This window comes from Pongo pygmaeus, chromosome 3 (assembly GCF_028885625.2).
Source record: "Pongo pygmaeus isolate AG05252 chromosome 3, NHGRI_mPonPyg2-v2.0_pri, whole genome shotgun sequence".
NCBI lineage: Eukaryota > Metazoa > Chordata > Mammalia > Primates > Hominidae > Pongo > Pongo pygmaeus.
In genome coordinates this window covers 152,002,479-152,026,911 of record NC_072376.2, presented here as the reverse complement: position 1 = coordinate 152,026,911, position 24,433 = coordinate 152,002,479, and the positions used below count along the sequence as shown (strand labels likewise).

Genomic DNA, 24,433 nt, shown 5'->3' with positions numbered 1-24,433 from the left:
TTTGAGGCTGCAGTGAGCTGTGATCATGCCACTGCACTCCAGCCTGGGTGACAGAGCAAGACCCTATCTATCTCTTAAAAAAAAAATGTCCACAGTTTCCAGCTGAGCGACCAGAAGGATGGAGGTGCCAACTACAGTGGTTAGGAAGACCTGACAGGGTTTACAGAAAATAGTTCAACATTAGATGACTGACATTCAGGAGAGAGTTACAAACTGGAAACAAACATTGGGAGATGTTAATGCACAGAAAAGACTGAATTGAGTTAGAGAGAAAGGAGATCAGAAGATTGAGATCTGGGAAATCTGCAAAAGTAACATGAAATGACATGGCCAGAGAAGTAGGAGAACATGAGCCGGGCACAGTGGCTCACGCCTGTAATCCCAGCACTCTGGGAGGCTGAGGTGGGCAGATCACTTGAGCCAAGGAGTTTGAGATCAGCCTAGGTAACATAATGAACATAAAAACACAAAAATTAGCTGGGTGTGGTGGCGCGTGCCTGTAGTCCCAGCTTCTTGTGGGGCTGAGGAGGGAGGATCACTTGAGCCCAGGTGTTTGAAGCTGCAGTGAACTGTGAGACACGCCACTGCACTCCAGCCTGGGTGACATAGCAAGACCCTGTCACCACTACCACAACAACAACAACAACACAGCAAACAAACCAGGGCTAGGGAATTAATAACAAAGTAAATGCTAGATAGACTTTACATATTATTGTTATACTTATAGCACAGTGCCAAGGCTTACTAAGAACCACTTAGGGACTATAATGTAGTAAGTCTATTTATTTAAATTTGTAAACTAAAGAAGACTGAAGATTGAGGGGCACCTTTCTCTTCTCCTCACTTTATTATGGTTTGAATGCATGTCCCCCAAAGTTCATGTATTAGAAACTTGATCCCCAAAGCAGCAGTGTTGGGAGTTGGGCAATGGGAGGTGTTTGGGTCATGAGGGCATGGCTCTCATCAACGGATTAATACCAATATGGTGGGGGGGGAGAGAGAGTGCTGTTCCAGGGGTGGGTTCCTTATAAAAGGGCGAGTTCAGCCCTCTCTTAACCTTCCACCTTTGGCCATGGCATGACACAGCAACAAGGCCCTTACCAGATGCCAGCCCTCTGACTGGACTTCCCAGCCTCCTGAACTTTAACTATATTTTCAGTTCTCATCACAATCCTAGGAAGCAGATACGCTTATTATGCCAATTTCAAATGTGCTATATAATCCTAGCATGTTGGGAGGCTGAGGTGGGCGGATCATTTAAATCCAGGAGTTTGAGAGTAGCCTGGGCAACACAGAGAGATCCATATCTAGATGTAATTAAAAAAAGAAAAAATTAGCTGGGCATGGTGGCATGTGCCTGTGGCTAGGGCAGGAGGATCACCTAAGCCTGGGAGGTTTAGGAAGTTGCAGTGAACCATGATTGCACCACTGCACTCCAGCTCTCAAAAAAACAAACAAAAAAACAAAATGAGAGAATAACTGAGTTAACAAGTCTCATTGTTTCTCACCTACTTTAAAAAACAACTTAACATTCCCCTTTTTTTTTGGAGACAGGGTCTCACTCCATTGCCCAGGCTGGAGCTGGAGCACAGTGGTGCCATCATAGCTCACTGCATCCTCTAACTTCTGGGCTCAGGCAATCCTCCTGCCTCAGCCTAAGCAGCTGGGATTACAGGTATATGCCACCACCCCGGCTAATTAAAAGAATTTTTTTTTTTGGTAGAGACAGGGGTCTCACTTTGTTTCCAGGCTAGTCTTGAACTCCTGGCTTCAAGCAATCCTCTCAGCTCAGCCTCTCAAAGTGCTGGGATTACAGGCATCAGCCACCATACCCGGCCTAACATTCAACTTTTTTTTCTGAAATGGAGTCTCACTCTGTTGCCCAGGCTGGAGTGCAAAGGCGTGATTTCAGCTCACTGTAACCTCCGCCCCCTCCGGGTTCAAGCAATTCTCCTGCCTCAGCCTCCTGAGTAGCTGGGATTATGTCACACACCACCACACCTGTCTAATTTTTATATGTTTAGTAGAGACAGGGTTTTACCATGTTGGCTAGGCTGGTCTTGAACTCCTGACCTCAAGTGATCCACCCAAAAGTGCTGGGATTACAGGTGTGAGCCACCGTGCTTGGCCACACTTACTTTTTTTTTTGGAGACGGAGTCTCGCTTTGTTCCCCAGGCTGGAGTGCAGTGGCGCGATGTTGGCTCACTGCAGCCTCCGCCCCCCAGGGTCAAGCAATTCCCCTGCCTCAGCCTCCCAAGTAGCTGGAACTACAGGTGCACGCCACCACCCTCAGCTAATTCACATTCACTTTTTAATTTTCGAGTATCAACCATTAAAAAATATTCCTTTCATACATAAATACATGTTGATCTCCAGGATTTCAAACCATCTACTTAAGTTTTATGCCTTAATAGGAGTTGCTGTTCAGGACTTTAAAAAGATTTTCAAACATTCACAATAGCTCAATATTTGAAGCTTATTTCCTAAGGCTAGACAGCACAAATAATTCACCCATGTGGCAACTAAGATACTGAAAGGTACCAAATCTTGACAAAACCTCTGCTGAACTCTATTTGGCACTCACATTGGCTTCAGGTCTAATTTTATGTGTTTGGAAATTTTGGATTTGATTCCACACATATTTGGCTTCTGCTCACAATTCATTTTTCACAAACACAGTAATTCTCATTTTTTTTTTAATTAAAAATTTTTTTAAAAAAATAGAGACGAGATCTCACTAAGTGTCCCAGGCTGGCTTCAAACTCCTGGCCTTCAGTGATCTTTCCACCTCAGCCTTCCTAGGTGTTGGGATTGGGCGTGAGTCACAGCAATGGGCCAGCCATCACTCTCAATGCAACACACAAGTTACAGAATTCATATAGTTAACAGGCACATCAAAATAGCTTTATCTCTTCTGCCTAGTGTCCATTTAGCAACATCACCCCATCCCCTGCCACTGACTAATTCTATAAGCACATTTTTACATACATTTAGAACTGGATGTCTTAATTCCTTGTACCACTATTATTAAGCCCTCACTGCTATTTTACTGTATAAGAATATAACTCTTCTTACCTTTATAAACAGCCTTTGAAGAACTGCCAGAGAATCCAGATTATTTAGATTTCTGAAACACAGTAGCAGTATGTAAACTCCCATTTGGTAATACGTTTGCTTTCCTAAAAAACACAAGTGGGAGGCTGGTCGTGGTAGCTCATGCCTGTAATCCCAGCACTTTGGAAGGCCAAGGTGGGTGGATCACCTGAAGTCAGGAGTTCGAGATGAGCCTGAACAACATAGTGAAACCCTATCTCTACTAAAATACAAAAATTAGCCGGGCGTGGTGGCGGGCGCCTGTACTCCCAGCTACTTGGGAGGCTGAGGCAGGAGAATCGCTTGAACCTGGAAGGCAGAGGTTGCAGTGAGCTGAGATCACGCCACTGCACTCCAGCCTGGGCAACAAGAGCGAGACTCCCTCCAAAACAAAACAAAACCCACAAGTGGGCTAATCACAAATATATTTGAATATATATACACCCTTAATACTACCAATTACTACACACTTCTAAAGCAATCTAGGCAGATCACAATTCAAGTTCCTAAGAATGCTGACCATAAGGAAAACGGTTGGGCTGCAGTGAAACACCTTCACATCAATAATTAGAATGCTGGATGACAACCCCAACAGTCGAGACCCAAACTGACTGGGCCCACCATTCCAAGCACTCCTAATAGCACTAAGGAATCACTCAGGGCCGGCCGGGCATGGTGGCTCACACCTGTAATCCCAGCACTTTGGGAGGCCAAGACAGGTGGATCACGAGGTCAGGAGATCGAGGACCATCCTGGCCAACATGGTGAAACCCCGTCTCTATTAAAAATACAAAAAATTAGCCAGGCATGGTGGTGGGTGCCTGTAGTCCCAGCTACTCCGGAGGCTAAGGCAGGAGAATGGCGTGAACCCCAGAGACAGAGCTTGCCGTAAGCTGAGATCGCGCCACTGCACTCCAGCCTGGGCGACAGAGTGAGACTCCATCTCAAAAAAAAAAAAAGGGGGTCACTCAGGGCCGACCACTCTCCACAGCTCCACACAGGGTTCCTTCCTCTAGCTGCCCACCAATTGCCTGTTCTAGGCTTTGCCCAAACCATTCAGCGTCTAATTACTTCTCTCACAGTTTGCGTTTAGCGTCTTGAAACGGTGGCCTGGCAAAAACCCTGATTAAAAACCAAGCAAAAGCCAGGATTATCTTGAGTATGCACCTGGGAAGCTACGGAAGCTGATCAACCTCCGCCCGAGGCAACCTTGAAGCACACACAACACACGAAAACTAAGCCATCAATGGTACAGGAAGGCATCCCTGAAAACAGCAATCCAATGCTGCCATCTACTGGCCATGCGTGTTGAACACCTCACAAAAACTAAGCTGATTTAGCAGCTGATTTTCATTAGCCTTCTTAGAGTAGGTTCCAGAATACCTGGCCATCTTCAATACAAACGAGAATTCACACAAGATAACCACCAACATAAAGCAGCCTGGATGTTGGATATACAATATATTTATTTAATATATATTGAAGGAATCGGTAAAGATTCATAGCAACCAGGCTTAGCTCTATGGATCAACCAATGGCTCTCCTTTTCTTATACCTGGCCCATTTTTCCTACTTAGGGTACCCTTGGATATTTGCAATACAATCTCTGTCCTTTACTCATGAGACTTTAAGCCTCCCAAGGGAAGGGACTGTTTCCCTTATTTACCATTTCCCCCAGGATCCAGCCCAGTGCTTTAAACAATGTTAATAAAAGACGGCAAGTGACAGCAAAGTACCAAGAAATTCTGTCAAACACTGATGGAGGCCTTTTATTGGTGGAGCATTTTATGGTATACCAAGCATTTTTACTTGCTGTAACCAGTTACCTGCTCAAGAACCCATTGGCCATTATTTACACCACATTATAGATAAGAACACTAAGGTTCAAAAGTGTAAATGAGGTCCTAAGCCACCATTAAACGTAACTCTAGGCCAGTAGATCAGCCTTGCCAACAACCCTGTCTCTACTAAAAATACAAAAAAATTAGCTGGGCGTGGTGGCAGCCCTGTAATCCCAGCTACTCAGGAGGCTGAGGCATAAGAATCCCTTGAACCTGGGAGGCAGAGGTTGCAGTGAGCCGAGATTGCACCACTGCACTCCAGCCTGGGTGACAGAGCAAGATTGTCTCAAAAAAAAAAAAAAAAAGTAACTCTATCTTTCTAAATTTTTGTGAAACTAAATTTTTGATTTTCACCCATCAGCTAGAAAATCAAAACTCAAGCAATGTGACATGTCCCCTGAAGGTCCACCTGGCAAATGAATGCAGCCACCTTCAAATTTTGCATGATGTGGGCTTATATGACATGAATTTCCAGATCCTAGAGACTGGATTCTAAGTGCCAATTTAGGCAGAAGGATCGCTTGAGCCCAGGAACTCGAGACCCGCCTGGGCAACGTAGTGAGACCCCATATCTTATATTAAATTTAAAATAAAAATAAAAATAAACTAAGTACCAAGTTAAGAAGATATTACTTTCTGGCAGGAGTCAAATATTTTAGTTAGTGACCGACAAGTCTCCAAGTCTGTTATTGAGTGCCACTGACTGAATATGCCAGGCCTGCCTCGAGTACTGAGCCTTATAGCTTATAAGCCTTATAGCTAAAGCCTCAGCTCTCTCCAGGAAGTTTGGCCTGCGGTTCCGCAGAGGCAAGAAAGTCTTAAAGCAAGGACTCAAGTTAGGCTGCCTGAATTCAAATCCTGGCTCCACTTTTTACTAGTAGGATCCTGAATAACTTATTTACCTCTCTGCTTCTTCATTATCTTCTTCATATAGATAAGTGTAACCTATTTTATTTGGTTACTGTGAGGATTAATTTAGTTAAACTAGAGGTACTTGGCACATCCTAAGTGATTAGCTAAATGTTAGCTATTCTGTTTCATTCTGTAAAACTCACTTTTTTCCTAGGCATAAAGAGAAGGCTATTATTCAGCTGGGCGTGGTGGCTCACGCCTGTAATCCCAGCACTTTGGGAGGCCCAGGTGGGTGGATCACTTGAGGTCAGGAGTTTGAGACCAGCCTGACCAACATGGTGAAACCACGTCTCTATTAAAAATACAAAAATTAGCTGGGCGTGGTGGTGGGTGCCTGTAATCTCAGCTACTCGGGAGGCTGAGACAGGAGAATTGCTTGAACCTGGGAGGAGGCTGCAGTGAGCCAAGATCACGCCACTGCACTCCAGCCTGGGCGAAAGAGCAAGACTCCATCTCAAAAAAAACAAAACAAAACAAAACAAAAAACAAAAAGAGAAGGCTATTATTAACATTCGAGATAATGTGCCAGACTGCTTCCATGTATTTTCATTATTCTGTCCCACATCTGGTGAAGTGGGTATCTGCACAGCTTTCTCTAGATTGAACAACTAGTAAGGGGGCTGGCCCTGGAGAAAGTTACCTGCACCTTGGACTGCTGCTCGTCAGCAGGGCAACTGCGACACTGCCTCAGGGCAACTGTGATGCAGCTGTCCTGCCTAGCCCCGGGCGCACACAGCAGCCCATTCTTCAGGCCAGGAAGAAACAGAGGTCAAGTTCCACCTCCTCCATCTGTCGACGTCACTGTCATCACAGCACATACACACTGGCACAGCACAGAGTGTACAAAGCAGTGTCACGACCCGCTTGGCATTACCAGAGATATCAAGTGAAGGTCAGAACTCTCAACCTAACGTGTCTAAAAATACAAGCACCTAGACTGAGCGTGACAATCCAAACAACCTCTCTTTGCCAGGTGGCAGTCACAGACCAGACAAGAAAGCTGAAGCGTCATCCAGACAAGACTGAGCCATACCTTCAGCCAGGACAGACTCATATGGAAAAGCTCTCTAAAGAGAAGGGAATCCCTCCATGATAAATGCTTAGTTTAACATGTTCGACTGGTGCTCAATTGTCTATGGGCTGACAAATCATTTCCACAAGCTGGGCTTTTCTAGCACAATCCTCTGAAACAAAAACGTGAGAAAGCAAAACCTAAAAATCTGGTGATCCCCTACCACTAACGTTTCTGGGACACTTGGAAAAATGACGCGTTTTTACAGTTGTGAGTGGAAATATGAAACTATAAGGAGCCTTCTGCTGACTGTACAGAGTCCTCTCTAGATCAGGGATCTACCGACTGTGACCCATGAGCTAACTCTGGCAGCATCCTGTCTTTGTGCTACCTGCAAGCTAAGAAAGGCTTTTATATTTTTAAATGGTTGGCGGGGGGGGGAACCTTAAGAACAGTAATATTTCATGACATGTGAAAATGATATGAAATTCAAATTTTAATGTCCATAAATAGGCCAGGTGCGGTGGCTCAAGCCTGTAATCCCAGCACTTTGGGAGGCCGAGGTGGGCGGATCATGAGGTCAGGAGATCAAGACCATCCTGGCTAACATGGTGAAACCCCGTCTCTACTAAAAATACAAAAATTAGCCGGGCTTAGTGGCGGGCGCCTGTAGTCCCAGCTACTAGGGAGGCTGAGGCAGGAGAATGGCGTGAACCCGGGAGGCAGAGCTTGCAGTGAGCCAAGATTGCGCCACTGCACTCCAGCCTGGGCGACAGAGCCAGACTCAGTCTCAAAAAAAAAGTCCATAAATAAAGTTTACATATTGTCTATAGCTGCTTTCACACTACAACAGCAGAGTTGACTAGCTGCGACAGATATATGGCCCAGAAAGCCTAAAATATTTACTAGCTGGCTCTTTATGGAAAAAGTTTGCCAACCTCTGCTCTAGATTATATTAAAATGAGCCTTTAGCCAGGCATGGTGGCATGCGCCTGTGGTCCCAGCTACTTGGGAGGCTGAGGCAGAAGGACTGCGTGAGCCCGGGAGGTTGAGCCTGCAGTGAGCTGTCTCTGCGCCACCGCACTCCAGTCTGGGTGACAGAGGAAGACCCTGTCTCAAAAAAAAAAAAAAGAAAAAAAAAAAGGCCAGACATGGTGGCTCACACCTGTAATTCCAACACTTTGGGAGGCTGAGGCAAGCAGATCACCTGAGGTCAGGAATTCAAGACCAGCCTGGCCAACATGGCAAAAACCCCGTCTCTACTAAAAATACAAAAATTAGTCGGGTGTGGTGGTGGGCACCTGTAATGCCAGATACTTGGGAGGCTGAGGCCGGAGAATAACTTGAACCTAGCAGGTGGAGTTTGCAGTGAGCCGAGATCGTGCCACTGCACTCCAACCTGGGTGACAAGAGTGAAACTCTGTCTCAAAAAAAAAAAAAAAGTATGAAAAATTTTAAAATAATGAGCCAAACATGGTGACACATGCCTATAGTCTCAGCTACTCAGGAGGCTGAGGCAGGAAGATCCCTTAAACCCAGGGGTTTGAGTTCAGCCTGGGCTATATAAAGAGACCCCCCATCCCTAAAAGAATTAGCCAGGGGCGGTGGCTCATGCCTGTAATCCCAGCACTTTGGGAGGCCGAGGCGTGTGGATTATATGAGGTCAGGAGTTCGAGACCAGCCTGACCAACATGGTGAAACCCCGTCTCTACTAAAAATACAAAATTAGCTGTGTGTGGTAGTGCATGCCTATAATCCCAGCTACTTGGGAGGCTAAGGCAGGAGAATCACTTGAACCAGGGAGGCAGGGGTTGCAGTCAGCAGAGATTGCGCCACTGCACTCCAGCCTGGGTGACAGAGCAAGACTCTATCTAGAAAAATAAATAAAAAATAAAATTGTATAGTCCATTTGGAAGGCAGCTATGCTCACCAGTAGTCCATTTGTATATATATCATAAAACCAATAAAAGATGTTTAGTCACTTAAAAAGGAGGGGAAACAATTTTCATATACAAATTCCCAGAGCATTGCTTGAATAATTAAGGCATATATTAAAAAAAGAATATACTGCATATCATTGGGCAGGTTGGTTCTAGGCCAAGATAGCAAAGTAGAAAATACATTTACTTTCTGTCCTTCCTAAGATCTTGAAGAAACAAAGTACCTATATTTAAATTTTTTTTTTTTTTGAGACAGAGTCTTGCTCTGTTGCCTAGGCTGGAGTGCAACGGCGCCATCTCGGCTCACTGAAACCTCTGCCTCCCGGGTTCAAGCAATTCTCCTCCCTCAGCTTCCTGAGTCGCTGCTGGGATTACAGGCACCCGCCACCACGCGCGGCTAATTTTTGTATTTTTAGTAGAGACAGGGTTTCACTATGCTGGCCAGGCTGGTCTAGAACTCCCAACCTCAGGCAATCTGCCCGCCTTGGCCTCCCAAAGTGCTGGGATTACAGGCATGAGCCACCACGCCTGGCCTATTTGAAATTTTTTAAACAATGCATCAATAACATTGGAAAACAAGAAGGGATGCATGACATCAATGGAGCAAAAATTTGGAGGAATTCCAAGAAGACAGAAACAAGTTTGAATTAACAGAGAAACCAGAGTGAAGCAAAGGGCAGTACAAGTTACCAAAGGTAAACGTGGTTTTCCCAAGAGCACCTTGAAGAAACTCCAAGCTGAATCAACAAATAGAAAGGGCACGAGAAGCTGAGGGGGTAACTGTTAGGGCAATTCATTCAAGAATGAAAGTGAATGGTGGCACTAGTTACACGCGTCCCCTCTCTCACAGACAAAGCCGGGAAGGGTGGCTTTTTGTTGCTCCATAGAACCAAAGAATAGCCCAAAGAAAATGGGTGATAGCTTTAGAATGGCTTGCAAGGGTGAATGGACCTGAAAGAGAAGCAGACCCAGATCAGGAGCTAACTCTGAAACTCAAGGATGGTTTTAAAAAGCGGGGAAGGGGTTGGACTGAAGAACACAGAAGGAAACCCTCCTTTCTTTGGCAAAGGAGGTAGTTACCAGCCTGCTCCCCCTCATGCATTCAACAAGGAAGGCTGGCTGCCCACTCTCCAGATTACCTTCCCACTCAGAACATGCAAACTGGCTGGGCGCGGTGGCTCACACCTGTAATCCCAGTATTCTGGGATGCCAGGGTGGGCGGATCGCAGTTTGAGACCAGCCTGGCCAACATGGGGAAAACCTGTCTCTACTAAAAATACAGTAACTGTTGTATTATTGGGCCAAGCATGATGGCGCACGCCTGTGGTCCCAGCTACCTGGGAGGCTGAGGTGGGAGGAGTGCTTGAACCAGGTTGGTGGAGGCTGCAGTGAGCTGAGATCACGCCACAGCACTCCAGCCTGAGTGACAGAGCAAGACCCCGTCTCAAAAAACACACAAACAAATAAAACAACATGCAAAACTCCCTTCCTCTCCAGGAAAGAGGCCTAAAGGAGAAACAGGCACACACATCTCGATATATTTAAAGTACGAGAGACATTATAGACACAAAACAAGCTTCTATGAAAAAAGGAGCAATTAAACAACTAGAAATGTCTAGGAATTTAAAATGACTGCAGAACAAAAATTTTCAGAAAATCTCATGCAACAGAGAAGAGATAAAAACACTAAAATATGAATGGAGGCCTGGCTAGGTGCCTCATGCTTGTAATCCAGTACTTTGGGAGGCAGAGGCAAATGGACTGCTTGAGCCCAGGAATTTGAGACCAGTCTGAGCTGAGACCCCTGTCTCTACAAAAAAATAAAAGTAGGTAGGCATGGTGGAGCACACCTATAGTCCCAGCTACTTCAGAGGCTGAGGTGGGAGGATCACTTGAGCCCAGGAGTTGGAAGTTACAGTGAGCTATGATCCCACCAGTGCACTCCAGCCTGGGTGACAAAGTGGAGACTCTGTCTCTAAAATAATTAAAAAAAAAAAAAAAGGATGAATAGACACGGAGGATAGATCCATATGGCCAGCAATCTAACAGGAGTTCAAGAACATGAGAACAAGAGACAATACAGTAGACAAAATAACCCGAGAAATGACACAAACTTTTAATGTGCTAAGGCATGTCTTTAGATTGGATGGGCGCATCAGATGCTGAGACATTCATCCTGATGGACCTTTTGAATGCCAAAGATAAGGAAATCTTGTAAGCCTTTACAGATAATTAATACTCACAATGGTCTTTAAAAGTTCAGAGGCAAGGCCGGGCATGGTACCTGTAATCCCAGCACTTTGAGAGGCCGAGGCGGGTGTATCACCTGAGGTCAGGAGTTCGAGACCAGCCTGACCAACATGGCAAAACCCCAATACAAAAAACTAGCAGGGCGTGGTGGCAGGGGCCTGTAATCCCCAGCTACTCGGGAGGCTGAGGCAGGAGAATCGCTTGAACCCGGGAGACGGAAGTTGCAGTGAGCTGACATCGCACCATTGTACTCCAGCTTGGGCAACAGAGCAAGACGACTCCATCTCAAAAAAATAAAATATTAAACTAATTCTAGAAATAAGTCTCAGTGAGTCTATTTGACCTACAAGATTTGAAAGATAAACATTTTCCTTCAGCAGACCTTCAATGATAGTTAGCATCCATAAAAGCAAAACACATAAGAGGAAATAGAAAAGTATCATATCCCAGGTATTATTAGAATCTGCAGTGTAACTTACTTTGCACCCTATACTAGACAAGATATTTGCAGTCACAAGCATATTTGCAGACCGGCAAACAGAGCTGTTTAAGTACTGGAACCTCAGAGTTGGAGGAAAGACAGAAAAGGGAAAGGAAGACAGCTGGAGAGGATGCATCAAGACCAAGGAATTTCCCAGATATCCTTCCAGAACAATTCTTATTGTCACTTTGGATGCATCATAACTTTTTTTTTTTTGAGATGGAGTCTTGCTGTGTTGCCCAGGCTGCAGTACAGTGGTACGATCTCAGCTAGCTGCAACCTCCACCTCCCTGGTTCGAGCAATTCTCCTGCCTCAGCCTCACGAGTAGCTGGGATTACAGGCACACACCACCAACACCCGGCTAATTTTTACATTTTTAGTAAAGATGGGGTTTTTGCCATGCTGCCCAGGCTGGTCTCGAACTCCTAACCTCAAGTGATCCCTCCCCCTCCTTGGCCTCCCAAAGTGCTGGGATTACAGGCGTGAGCCACTGTACCCAAGCAGCGTCATAACTTCTAAGCACTTACTTTCATGGACTTGCCAAGAGCTCAAGAGCAGCCAGGGGTTGGCCGGGCGCGGTGGCTCACGCCTGTAATCCCAGCACTTTGGGAGGCCGAGACAGGCGGATCACGAGTCAGGAGATCGAGACCATCCTGCCTAACACGGTGAAACCCCGTCTCTACTAAAAATACAAAAAATTAGCCGGGCGCGGTGGCAGGCGCCTGTAGTCCCAGCTACTCGGGAGGCTGAGGCAGGAGAATGGCGTGAACCCGGGAGGCGGAGCTTGCAGTGAGCCGAGATCGCGCCACTGCACTCCAGCCTGGGCGACAGAGCGAGACTCTGTCTCAAAAAAAAAACAAAAAACAAAAAACAAAAAAACAAAACAAACAAAAAAAAAAGAGCAGCCAGGGCAACACAGTGAGACCCTGTCTCTACAATAAATAAAATAAATATTTTCCTTTCTGCACAACTCTCCACAATCCAACAGTGGTCTCTAACTTTTGGACAGGAGAATCACATCATTGAGACTTAGAATAGGCTTCTAAGCATTTAGTAAAACGAGCCTCCTCACAGGTGCCTGCCTGTGTTGTCAGTATGTGGCTGTTGTCTACCCGGGGCCTATGTCAGAATCAGCAGATGCTCAGGCCCCACGTGGAGATATTAAAATCCAGAAGATCTGAATGGGACCCATGCATTTTTTTTATATACTGGAAGGAGAAAAAAATTGTTATAGGGACATTCAAATTGGATGGTACCAATTTTGTTTAGCCTTCTTTCCCCTGGGCACTGTTGCTCACATCCCTGACACTGAATCCTTGCTAAGTATTAATATATGATTCAAGTGTTGCTTTGAGGCCACATAGAGACAGAGGACAGCTAAGGTTTTCACTTGACGTCTCACTCCCTCCGTGGGAAGGCTGATTTTCTCCCATTCTAAGAATAACAATAAATAAAAAGTATCTTAGCTGCTTTCCATGGAAGTCCAAACAGGTTTACTATGAGGCTAAACGCCCATGCACACTGTCCTTCAAATTTCTATTTACTGAAGTATAACCACCACTTAAGTGGCTATCAAAGCCCTATAAACTCTAATTAGTGGCCGGGCGTGGTGGCTCACGCCCGTAATCCCAACACTTTGGGAGGCCAAGGCGGGTGGATCACCTGAGGTCAGGAGTTCGAGATGAGCCTGATCAACATGGTGAAATCCTGTCTCTACTAAATACAAAAAAATTAGCTGGACATGGTGGTGCATGCCTGTAGTCCCAGCTACTTGGGAGGCTGAGGCAGGAGAATTGCTTGAACCCGGGAGGCACAGGTTGCAGTGAGCCAAGATTGCGCCATTGCACTCCAGCCTGGGCAACAAGAGCAAAACTCTGTCTGAAAACAAACAAACAAACAAAAAACACTCTAATTAGTCACCAGTGCCTCCTGACAGCAAATACAGATGCTGTATCTCCCTTCCTAACTCCAAGAAGCCAGAACACAACTGCCTCACTTTTCTTTTAGTAAACATCATAGAAACCTCCTTATTTTACTCACTCTATAAGTTGTGCAACTACATGGATACACTCCCATTACAATGTCAGTCTCAAGTTTCCTCTCACTGAACTTTCATTGATATGCAAATTTATTCCCTTTTTTTTTTTTCTTTGAGAGTAGCTGGGATTACAGGCGCGTGCCATCACACCCGGCTCATTTTGTATTTTTAGCAGAGATGGGGTTTCTCCATGTTAGTCAGGCTGGTCTTGAACTCCCGACCTCAGGTGATCCACCCGCCTTGGCCTCCCAAAGTGCTGGGATTACAGGCGTGAGCCACTGTGCCCGGCCCTGGAATTTCTTCCCTTTCTTAAAAGCTGCTTTTGGCGGGGCGTGATGGCTCATGCCTGTAATCCCAGCACTTCTGGATGGCTGAGGTGGGAGGATTGCTTGAGCCCAGGATTTTGAGACCAGCCTGGGCAACATGGCAAAACCCGTCTCAACAAAATATACAATTTTTTAAAGCTGCTTTTGTTGGGGGTCAATGTTCTTTCTCAGGGGTCTCTTGAATTGCCTTAGGCCCCAAGCTCAAAGATCCTTTTTTTTTTTTTTTTTTTTGAGACAGAGTATTGCTCTTACTCTGTTGCCCAGGCTGGAGTGCAATGGCACAATCTGGGCTCACTGATACCTCTGCCTCCCGGGTTCAAGTGATTCTCCTGCCTCAGTTTCCCAAGCAGCTGGGATGTACAGGTGTGCACCACCACACTTGGGTATTTTTTTAATGTAAGTAGAGACAGGGTTTCACCATGTTGCCCAGTCTGGTCTTGAATGCCTGAGTTCAAGTGATCCGCGCCTCGGCCTCCCAAAGTGCTGGGATTACAGGCATGAACCACTGTGCCCGGCCAGGCCAAAGGTCTTAAGGATCTTCCAGAATCCTCTCCAGAGCTTCTCAAGCTTTCCAGGGATAAGTACCTTTGGGGAAAGGAGGGGCAGAGCTCATAAATACTCCCTAATCTTTTCGGAAGAATCCCCTGGGGCACTTGTTCAATACGCACTCCACCAGCCTTCTCCACAGGAAACTGATCAAGCAGATGGGTAAAGGCCAGAAATCTGCATTTTAACAAGTGTCCCAAATGATTCCGCCTCTACCTCTTTTCCTAAGAAGCTGCCACAGCTCCTGCATGCGCCACCTTCTTCCAGGCATTGTGTGTGTGGTCTTCTCTGCCTGCCCCCACCACCCACAACCTGTCTCCTTCCAAAGCACCCTCCTTTTTCACCTATTCGAAGCAAAGCATTTCTTGACAAATTCAGCCACACTGATTTCTCTTTCTTCTCAACTCCCACTGCAATTAGTCATCTCGCCTTTTACATGTACTGTTCAATAAAGCTTGTGGATAAATTGCTATCAATTCATCTTATTCATTTGTTCTAGGTAAAGTCTAGTGTTGAGACAGCAAGCAAGGTTAAATGATTTACAAATGTTAAAAGTGTGTGGAATGTGAATCTGGAGCCATGGTTATTAATCCCAAAGAACCCCAGTTCACCATGTTTAAACTGTTGCCATTGAATGCTAACAGAAAAATCATACATTAGTCTTCCCACAAGGAAAGCAATTTATTCCATAGCAGCTTGATAATTACAAGCTTTCCCGTTTCTTCTCTCTCATAAGCAGTTTACTCACATAGTTAAAGGACATATTAAATAAAGCTGCCTTCTCAAATGAGCTGGTGGCATTTGCCTTTAAAACTGTACCATGAAAAAAAGCAAATGTTCTAATGGTAGAGAACAGTAGTTCAGCCAACTCCTCATTCTCTGAGGAGGAGGGATGTGGAGGATAGCATTTATAAATCCACGGATGACTTCCAACTGTGTTTCATCCAGTACAGTAACTGTGGCAACTGCTACTTCTTATGGGGGCTGCTATCCTTGAGAAAAGAAAGCCAAACACTGAGATCATCCCCAAGGTCACCTCTTAATTCTAACAACCTGGAATCTGATAACTCCAAAGGGACTGTACTTATCTTCCCAATAACTACCAATTGCCAAGGGGCATAAGTTATGCAGGAACTGATTAGCAAATGTGGACAGCTGTTGGGACTCACTACTCCCCACCATAAGGCTCAGGAGTGGAGAGGAGCTTTCGGCCCCTTCAATGTCTCTCTCACATATGGGTGCCAGATGTCCAAATTTGGGGGCATAGAAGAACAATCTGGAGTTATTCTTTTTGTCATTTCATTTGGTTATGTGGAATCCAGGACCCATCATGAATGACTCAGACTTAATAGGTCTACAGTAGGATCCAAGAATCTGCATTTTAAAAAAGCACTTCATAGGCTGGGCGCAGTGGCTCACGCCTGTAATCCCAGCACTTTGGGAGGCCAAAGCAGTGGATCACCAGAGCTGGGGAGTTCGAGACGAGCCTGGGCAACATGTTGAAATACTGTCTCTACTAAATACAAAAATTAGCCTGGCACAGTGGCGTGTGCCTGTAGTCACAGCTGCTCGGGAGGCTGAGACAGGAGAATTGCTTGATCCTGGGAGGTGGAGGTTGCAGTGAGCAGAGGTGGTGCCACTACACTCCATCCTGGGCAACAGTGCAAGAGACCTTGTCTCAAAAAAAATTAAAATTAAAATTAAAATTAAAAAGCACTTAGTGCTGGTTCTGAGGCTCTTTGGAAAACAATGTCCATTTTTGCAAAGTGCCTCTTCTCTCACCCTCCCTCATCTGTGTCTCATGCCTTTCTGCATTTATTCCTGCTTTTTCCAAACAAAATGCTTTATAGTAATCTCTTCCAATCCTAACCATGCTTCAAGAGCCAGCTGAAATGCCACCCATTTCTAGAAGCCTAAAAGGGACTTCCTGCTTTCCTGCACCCTTGTGCCATTTCCAAGTCGAGAGAATAAAAGGTGTTTCATTTCATTAAACAGCCATTTCTTTGTGCAAATCTCATCTCTTACTGGGCAGTAAACTCCTTAGGGACTGACTAAAGCTCATGTTGTTTTTACCTCCCATAATAAAGCACCTATATTGTGTGAGACATTCTGTAAAGATCTGGAATGAGTGAACAAGCAATGAATGAATCAATGCATACATGTTTCTTCCAACAAGCTGCTGAAGCTAAAAATGCATGAACAGGAAAATTGTCTAGACTTTATAGTAACCGCCTACAAAAGTTTAAGTACCATAAAGTCCTTCAATTTCCTTATCTGTAAAACTAGGGGGTTTCAGGGGATTTCTTAAAAGAAGTTCATTAAACACTTTCTTGGGTCAAAAGCCCAACATTCCAATCTGACCTGATATTATTACTCAGGTAACAGTAATTACTCAGATAACACAGCGATCTCTGTTTTACACAAGCTAACAGTATTCCCATGAGGAGGTACCTACTAACCATGCCTCTGAGACTTTGAGGGAATTTATGATACAAGCTGGTACAGAAGACATCACCTGGTTTTCTTTTACTTTTCCTACCTCAAACCTCTAACAACGTTGTTCTTAAAATTTCCAGCAAGAAAAAAGTTATCAGGCAGTATACACATTCTGGCAGTTATTTCACAATGTACCACATTCCTACGAAATTGGGGGTGGGGGTGGGGAATCTAACTGTCAAGTTCACTCTAAGGAACAGTATAGTTCAGGGTCTCCAGCAACCAATTCAACATCCTAATTTTAAAATGACTAAGCTGGGCATGGTGGCTTCCACCTGCAAATCTCAACTACTCCAGAGTCTGAGGATAACTTGAGGCCAGGAGTTTGATACTAGATTGGGAAATACCTAAACATCCGCCAACAATGCGAATAGAGTTTAAAGTCTTGGCTTCAATCACATTCCAGATGACCATTTTTAAAAATATATATATATATTTTTTATTTTTATTAATTTTGTTTTGAGACAGAGTTTCGCTCTTGTCACCCAGGCTGGAGTGCAATGGTGCGATCTCGGCTCACTGCAACCTGCGCCTCCCAGACTCAAATGATTCTCCTGCCTTAGCCTCCGGTGTAGCTGGGATTACAGGCGAGTGCCACCACGCCCAAGCCCGTTGGCCAGGATGGTCACGAACTCCTGACCTCAGGTGATCTACCCGCCTCTGCCTCCCACAGTGCTGGATTACAGGCGTGAGCCACCGCGCCCGGCCTATTTTTAAAAATTTTATAGGCCGGGTGCGGTGGCTCACGCCTGTAATCCCAGCACTCTGGGAGGCCAAAGCGGGCGGTTCACCTGAGCTACGGAGTTCGAGGCCAGCCTGACCAACATGGAGAAACCCCATCTCTACTAAAAATACAAAAATTAGCCTGGCACGGTGGCGCATGCCTGTAATCTCAGCCTCTCGGGAGGCTGAGGCAGGAGAATCGCTTGAACCCAGGAGGCAGAGGTTGCGGTGAGCCGAGATCGCGCCATTGCACTCCAGCCTGGGCAATAAGAGCAAAACTCCGTCTCAAAAAAAAAAGTTATGTATTGCCTAGTTTTGAAAGAAAAAATTTATCAATTTTAAAAGTATAATTAATTTGTATGTAATTTGTGGCCATGGTAATGTGTGCCCAGGCAGAAACAGGTGGCAAAAAAGGAAAACTCAGGGTAGTTATTATGATGTATGAAAACAGCTCTTGATGAAACTAAGGCCTCACTTTTACAAGATCTTAGGTACACAGGACAAAAATGATGTTAACTATCAAGAGTGGAAGGCTCCAAAAAAAAAAAAAAAAAAAAAAAATCCAAAGAAACGTAAAACGGCCAAGCGCGGTGGCTCATGCCTGTAATCCCAGCACTTTGGGAGGCTGAGGCGGGTGGATCACGAGGTCAGGAGTTCAAGACCAGCCTGGCCAAAATGGTGAAACCCCGTCTCTACTAAATATACAAAAGTTAGCTAGGCGTGGTGACGGGCGCCTGTAATCCTAGCTACTCGGGAGGCTGAGGCAGGAGAATCGCTTGAACCCGGGAGGCGGAGGTTGCGGTGAGCCGATATCGTGCCACTAGACTCCAGCCTGGGTGACAGAGTGAGACTCCATCTCAAAAAAAAAAAAAACAACGTAAAATGAATCAATGTGTTATTATCACGACTTAAAAAAACAATATCTAGACCATGAAAACCATATGAGCAAATAAGTATCATTTAGATTTTTTTTTCCATAAAAATTTCCGTTAAGTCGTGCAATAAAAAGTGTAACCAACATAGTAACTCGCGGCCTCGGAAGGGGGAAATTTAACGGTCAAGAGCAAGAAATTCTGAAAGCACGGCCTCTAAGGGTCAAGCGGGAACCTGAATACAGTCTCCCAGTTCTTACCAGCTTTGATGTAAGCCCCAGGCAAGTCGGGGAACAGGGAAAGAGGAAAAAGGGAACACAGAAGCTCGCTCCGGAAAGGACCCACTTTCAGGCCAGACTCCACGACCGGCAGCCCCGGGCTTCCCATTCATTCCGCGCTGTCTCCGGGTGGCGGCCGCGCGTTGGCGGCAGTGGCGTTCTCCGCCCGGAACTGGGGTGCACTCACCTGTTCGGGAACACGACCTCGCGGCGCCCGAGGCCGCCGAGGCCGCCGCGAGCAGCCGGGGGGATGCGGGCCTGGGAACAGCCGCCGGCGGGGACAACGGGCGGCGCAGCCCTGGGGCGGGCGGGCGGCGCAGGCCGGGCGCGTCCCTCTGCAGCAGGGCCGAGCAGAGCCGCCGCGGACTATGAAACATGCCGGGCGCCGCCGCCACCACCGCGGCCCCTCGAGCGCCCGAGGAGCGGAGCCCGGCTGGGACCGAGGGCAGCGAGTCGAGCCGACTGTCCGGGCAGTCTGGGCGGGTGCTCCCAGGCTCCTTCTCGCGCGGCGCAGGTCCTGGGGAAATCCCGGGCAGCAGAGCCGGGGAGCGAAGCGCAAGAGCGCTGCGTCGGCACCGTCTGCTGTGAGACCTGGCGAGACCTGCAGGGCGGCGGGCGAGCGCTGCGCGCTGACAAAGCGGGCGCTACCAAGCGGGAGCTGGAGGGGGATCCGCGGGACCCGGCCACTGCGCGGCCACGCCAGGCTCCCTCGACCCGGCGTAATCCTGTTTTAAAAGGAAGCCGGGCTTAGGCTGATTTATAGGGTAGAACCGTAGGCGGTCTAAAGTAAGAAGTATCCGTTGAAGCTGTTCTGAAGAAAAAAGCGTCCCCTTCCACTGGCCAGCATGGAAGCGCCCACAGGCTGGGAATCCCGAGACAGTTCCAGGGCTGTGGCCCAGGGGACACGTGTCTGTCAGAGTGGCAGACGGCCTCCGTGTGTGCCTGCGCGGGTCTGTGTGGATACAGCAAAAGGCGTCCGCCTCCGACTCCCTCGGCGGGGTGTGATGCGTTAAACGATATTAAGCACAATAAAGCACCGCCTGTGTGCGATGCGACGATGATTAAAACAGCGTCCCTTTCCTCAAAAGTGTTATACTTAGGCAAAGGGAGCAGAAGGTGGCAAGGGCAGTCAGACCAGAAAGCTCTACAAGGTAGAATGAGATTATTGCCACAAGATGCCAAAGATTGGCGATAGAGATGACAACAGGCCCGGACTCTCTAGAAGGTTCATTAGAAGGATTGGCATTTGAGTTGGCCTATGACGTGGAGATCTAGAATTTACCCACGTGAAACTTTGGAGGGGGTGGTGGTGAGTTATAAATGAAAAAAGTAAATAAGGGTGTATTTGGGGAAACAACTCTTAGTCATGTAAGATGGAAGCTAAGGAGTAAGAGGACAGATGCGTGGATAGGTTGTAGTGTAGAAGGAAGGGGATTATAGTAGGCTTAATTCGGTACATAGCTGCGAGCCGTTGACGTTTTGTAAGCTGAGCAAATATATGGTCAGGGCTGTGCTTTAATTGGAAATCACATGTCTCTGGTTCATGAAAAGGCAGAAAGGAAATCAGCTGAGATAACAGATACTGTAGACCTGCACCAGGTTACTGTTACTGGAAAAGAAAGGATGGAAGAAACATCTCAGACAGGCTGGGCAGGAAATGATGACTAATCAGGAATAGAAATGGGATGAGGGGGAGGGAAAACCCAAGACTGGATTCTTCTCTGAATGATTCATGAGTTACAAATGTATTCTATTGGTTTTCTCATGATTTTGCTGATTCCCCTGTGTTGTGGAATTGCAAGCTTTTCATCACAAGAATATTCTAAATATTTTTCAGACCTAGGTTATATATCTAACACCTGTGGATAGAGGATGTGGACAGATCAGCTGGCACAAGTTGATTACAACTTCTGGCAGACAAGCTCCTTGGAAGTCATTAAAGCCTCAGTTTCAGTTTCCTTATCTATAAAACATAGAATCATACCTTAGTCATTAGGTGAAATAAAAAGTGATAATAAGCTCCTCTGGGCACACTGCCTATGGCGTAGCCCTGCTCCACAAGGAGCAGTACTTGTAAAAAATAATTTTTTTAAAAAGGTGATAATAAAATTAGCCTATGAAAAGTGTTTTGCAAATATAGCAAAATGTTGATTTTGAATCTAGATAGTGGGTATATATGGGTATAGGGACCATGGGAAAAATGTTCCCTTTGCCCTCTGAAGTTTGCTGAAAAATCAACTCACAAAAGGCAGATTAATGGGAGAAAAGGCATATGCATTTATTAACGTGTGCAAGGGGAGAATCACAGAGTGATTACACACCCCCAACGGGGTTCAGAAGCTTGTTTACCATCCTGGCAAACAGACTTGGGGAGAGGGGAGCAGAGGCATTCTGTTGAGGAGATGGCTAGGGAAAGTGAATGGATCAGGGCACAGGGATGAACTTGCACATTATCTTGTGAAAGGGTCTGTTCAGGTGGTTACATTTTTGGTCTTACAAGGAGGGGAAAAAAAAACAATTGTTCCTTTTGGTGGGTTTGGATCGTAGCCAGATAAAGGAACTTCAACTTCATCCTGTGCTTTGGGAGAGATGGTGTGGGGCAGTGAGGTCAGAGAGACCTTGAGGCTTCCATTCAACAGATCAAAGCCCCATATTTTGGGGTATCAGTTTCTGAGTACCGACACGAGTGTTCACTTACAATTATTTTCCCCCCATATATTTGGAGATTTTCATAATAAAATGTTGGGGAAAAGTGCTTTGAAAAATGAAAAAATAACTGTTCAAATATAAACTGTCACTATTTAAAGAGATTCAAAGAGCATGCTATCCTGAAAGTGCATCATATTATTTATTTTTATTTATTTACTTATTTGAGATGGAGTGTCTAGCTCTGTTGCCCAGGCTGGTGTGCAGTGGCATGATCTTGGCTCACTGCAACCTCCGCCTCCCGGGTTCCAGCCATTCTCCTGCCTCAGCCTCCGGAGTAGCTCTGACTACAGGCGTACACCACCACACCCGGCTGATTTTTGTATTTTTTAGTAGAGACAAGGTTTCATCATATTGGCGAGGCTGGTCTCAAACCCCTGACCTCAGGTGATCCCCTCGCCTCAGTCTCCCAAAGTGCTGGGATTACAGGCATAAGCCACCACGCTCGGCCTGAATCATATTTTTTATAATATATTAAACACTATTTAAGCAATCAGAAAGATAGAAATTAAAACTTATTCCCTTGAAAATTTATTCAGTAAACATTTGTTGAATATACATTATGTGCCAGGCTCTATATTAAAGCATACAAAATAAATTGAACAAAATCTATTGACAGTTTAGGGGGTAAGACATTGTATAAACAAAAATACTTGTAATTATCTGCTAATAAATACAGAATCACTATATGGACAAAGTATTGTGGGAACAGAGAAGAGGAAATGTTACTGGAAAGGGGTCCCAATCCAGACCCCAAAAGAGGGTTCTTGGATCTTGCACAAGAAAGAATTCAGGACGAGCCCATAAAGTGAAACCAAGTTTATTAGAGAAGTAAAGAAATAAAAGAATGGTTACTCCATAGGCAGAGCAGCACTGAGGGCTGCTGATGGCTTTTTCTTTGTTTTTTTTTTTAACTGAGATGAAGTCTCGCTCTGTCACCCAGGCTGGAGTGCAATGGCACGATCTCGGCTCACTGCAACCTCCACCTCCCAGGTTCAAGCGATTCTCCTGCTGAGCCCACAGAGTAGCTGGGATTACAGACGTGTGCCACCTCACTTAGCTAATTTTTTTATTTTTATTTTTAGTAGAGATGGGGTTTCGCCATGTAAGCCAGGCTGGTCTCAAACTCATGATCTCAGGTGATCCACCTGCCTCCCAAGTGCTGGGATTACAGGCGTGAGCCACTGCGCCCGGCCTTGTTGGCTATTTTTACGTCTATTTCTTGATTACATGCTAACTACGGAGAGGGTTATTCATGAATTTTCCAGGAAAGGGGCAAGGATTTCCCAGGACTGAGGATTTCTCTGCCTTTTAGACTATATAGGGTAACTTCTGGATGTTGCTGTGACATTTGTAAACTGTCATGGCACTGGTGGGAGTGTCTTTTATCACACTAATGCATTATAATTAGCGTACAATAAACAGTGAAAACAACTAGAGGTCACCTTCATCACTATCTTGGTTGTTGTGGGTTTTGGCTGGTTTCTTTTTTTTTTGAGACGGAGTCTTGCTCTGTCACCAGGCTGGAGTGCAATGGCACGGTCTCGGCTCACTGCAACCTCCGCCTCCCGGGTTCCAGCAATTCTCCTGCCTCAGTCTCCCGAGTACTTAGGACTACAGGCGCGTGCCAACACACCTGGCTAAATTTGTATTTTTTTTAGTAGAGACTGGGTTTCTCCATGTTGGCCAGGCTGGTCTTGAACTCCTGACCTCATGATCCATCTGCTGAGCCAATGCGCCCGGCTGGCTGGTTTCTTTATCACATCCTGTTTCATCGGCTGAGTCTTTATGATCTATATCTTGTAGCTGACCTCCTATCTCATCCTATGACTAGGAATCCCTAACCTCCTGGCAATGCAGCCCAGTAGATCTCAGCCTCTATTCAAAATAGAGTTGCTCTGGCTCCAACACCTCTGACAGAAATAACTAATGGCCTAGAGAAGTCAGGAGAGGCATTTTGAACAAAGTGACTACCAAGTGGAAAGGTATCACAGAGGATATCCACAGAGAAGAGAATACTAAGGCGAGGAAAGAAGGCGTGTTGCAGGAACAGCAAGTACTACAATCTGATAAGGGTTGAGTGCAGGATGTCCATAGGGAGTGGCCGCAGATGAGGTGGAAGCTGTGGGCAAGAACCCAAGGTGACGGGTTTGAGAGGAGTTTGGACTTTCATCCTAGAGACCCACTGAAAGGCTAAACAGACAGGTTGCATTTTTGAAGGATTATTGGATCATTCTGCTAGCAGTGTTGAAAATGGGTAAGGACAATGGAGATGAGGAAGAGTATATACAGGTTCAGAATCTCTGGAGATGGGGTAGGGTATGTAATGGTTGTTTGTTTATTATTTAATTTTTTGAGAGGTCTCACTTTGTAATCTAGGCTGGAGTGCAGTGGTGCGATGATAGCTCACTGTAACCTCAAACCCCTGGGCTCAAACGATTCTCCTGCCTCAGCCTCCCAAGCAGCTGGGACTACAGGCATGCACCATCATGCCCAAGTGATTTTTAAAATTTTGTGTAGAGATGGGGTCTTGCTGTGTTGCCCAGGCTGGTCTCAAACTCCTGGCCTCCAGCGATCATCCCGCCTTCACCTCCCAAAGCACTAGGATTACAGGTGTGAGCCACCACGCTGGGCTTGTATGTTTCCTTAAGAACATTACACAGGTGGTTCTGATGCACATCCCTCTTCCTCCCTCAATGCCACCTCCCAGATAAATAAACTGGGGGCAGGATGGTGGAAAGGAGATGGATTTAAGAACTGCGAAGGAGACAGAAACCATAGGGTTGAGTGACATTGAATCTCAGGGCTGAGGCAGGAGATAATGGAATCTAGTGATGACTTTGGTAACTGATGGATAATGGAACCAAATGGGGATAACAGGTGGAGATGCTACTCTCAGGGGAAGATAATGAGTTGA

The 24,433-nt window shown here is 45.9% G+C and overlaps 1 protein-coding gene across 2 annotated transcripts in view; it reads right to left on the bottom strand.

Annotated features, from left to right (window-relative positions):
* Nucleotides 1-20,127, bottom strand: part of NOCT (nocturnin) — a 30,804-nt gene extending 10,677 nt beyond the window's left edge. The window contains exon 1 of one of the 2 annotated variants that reach the window (XM_054484267.2): nt 18,998-20,127. In XM_054484267.2, coding sequence (XP_054340242.1) covers nt 18,998-19,187 — 190 coding nt within the window. In that variant the 5' untranslated portion in view covers nt 19,188-20,127. Of the gene's footprint in view, nt 1-3,076; nt 3,143-18,997 lie in introns of those variants that run through there. The other variant, XM_063664135.1, reaches the window with a different exon arrangement.
* Nucleotides 20,128-24,433: the final 4,306 nt, after the last annotated feature.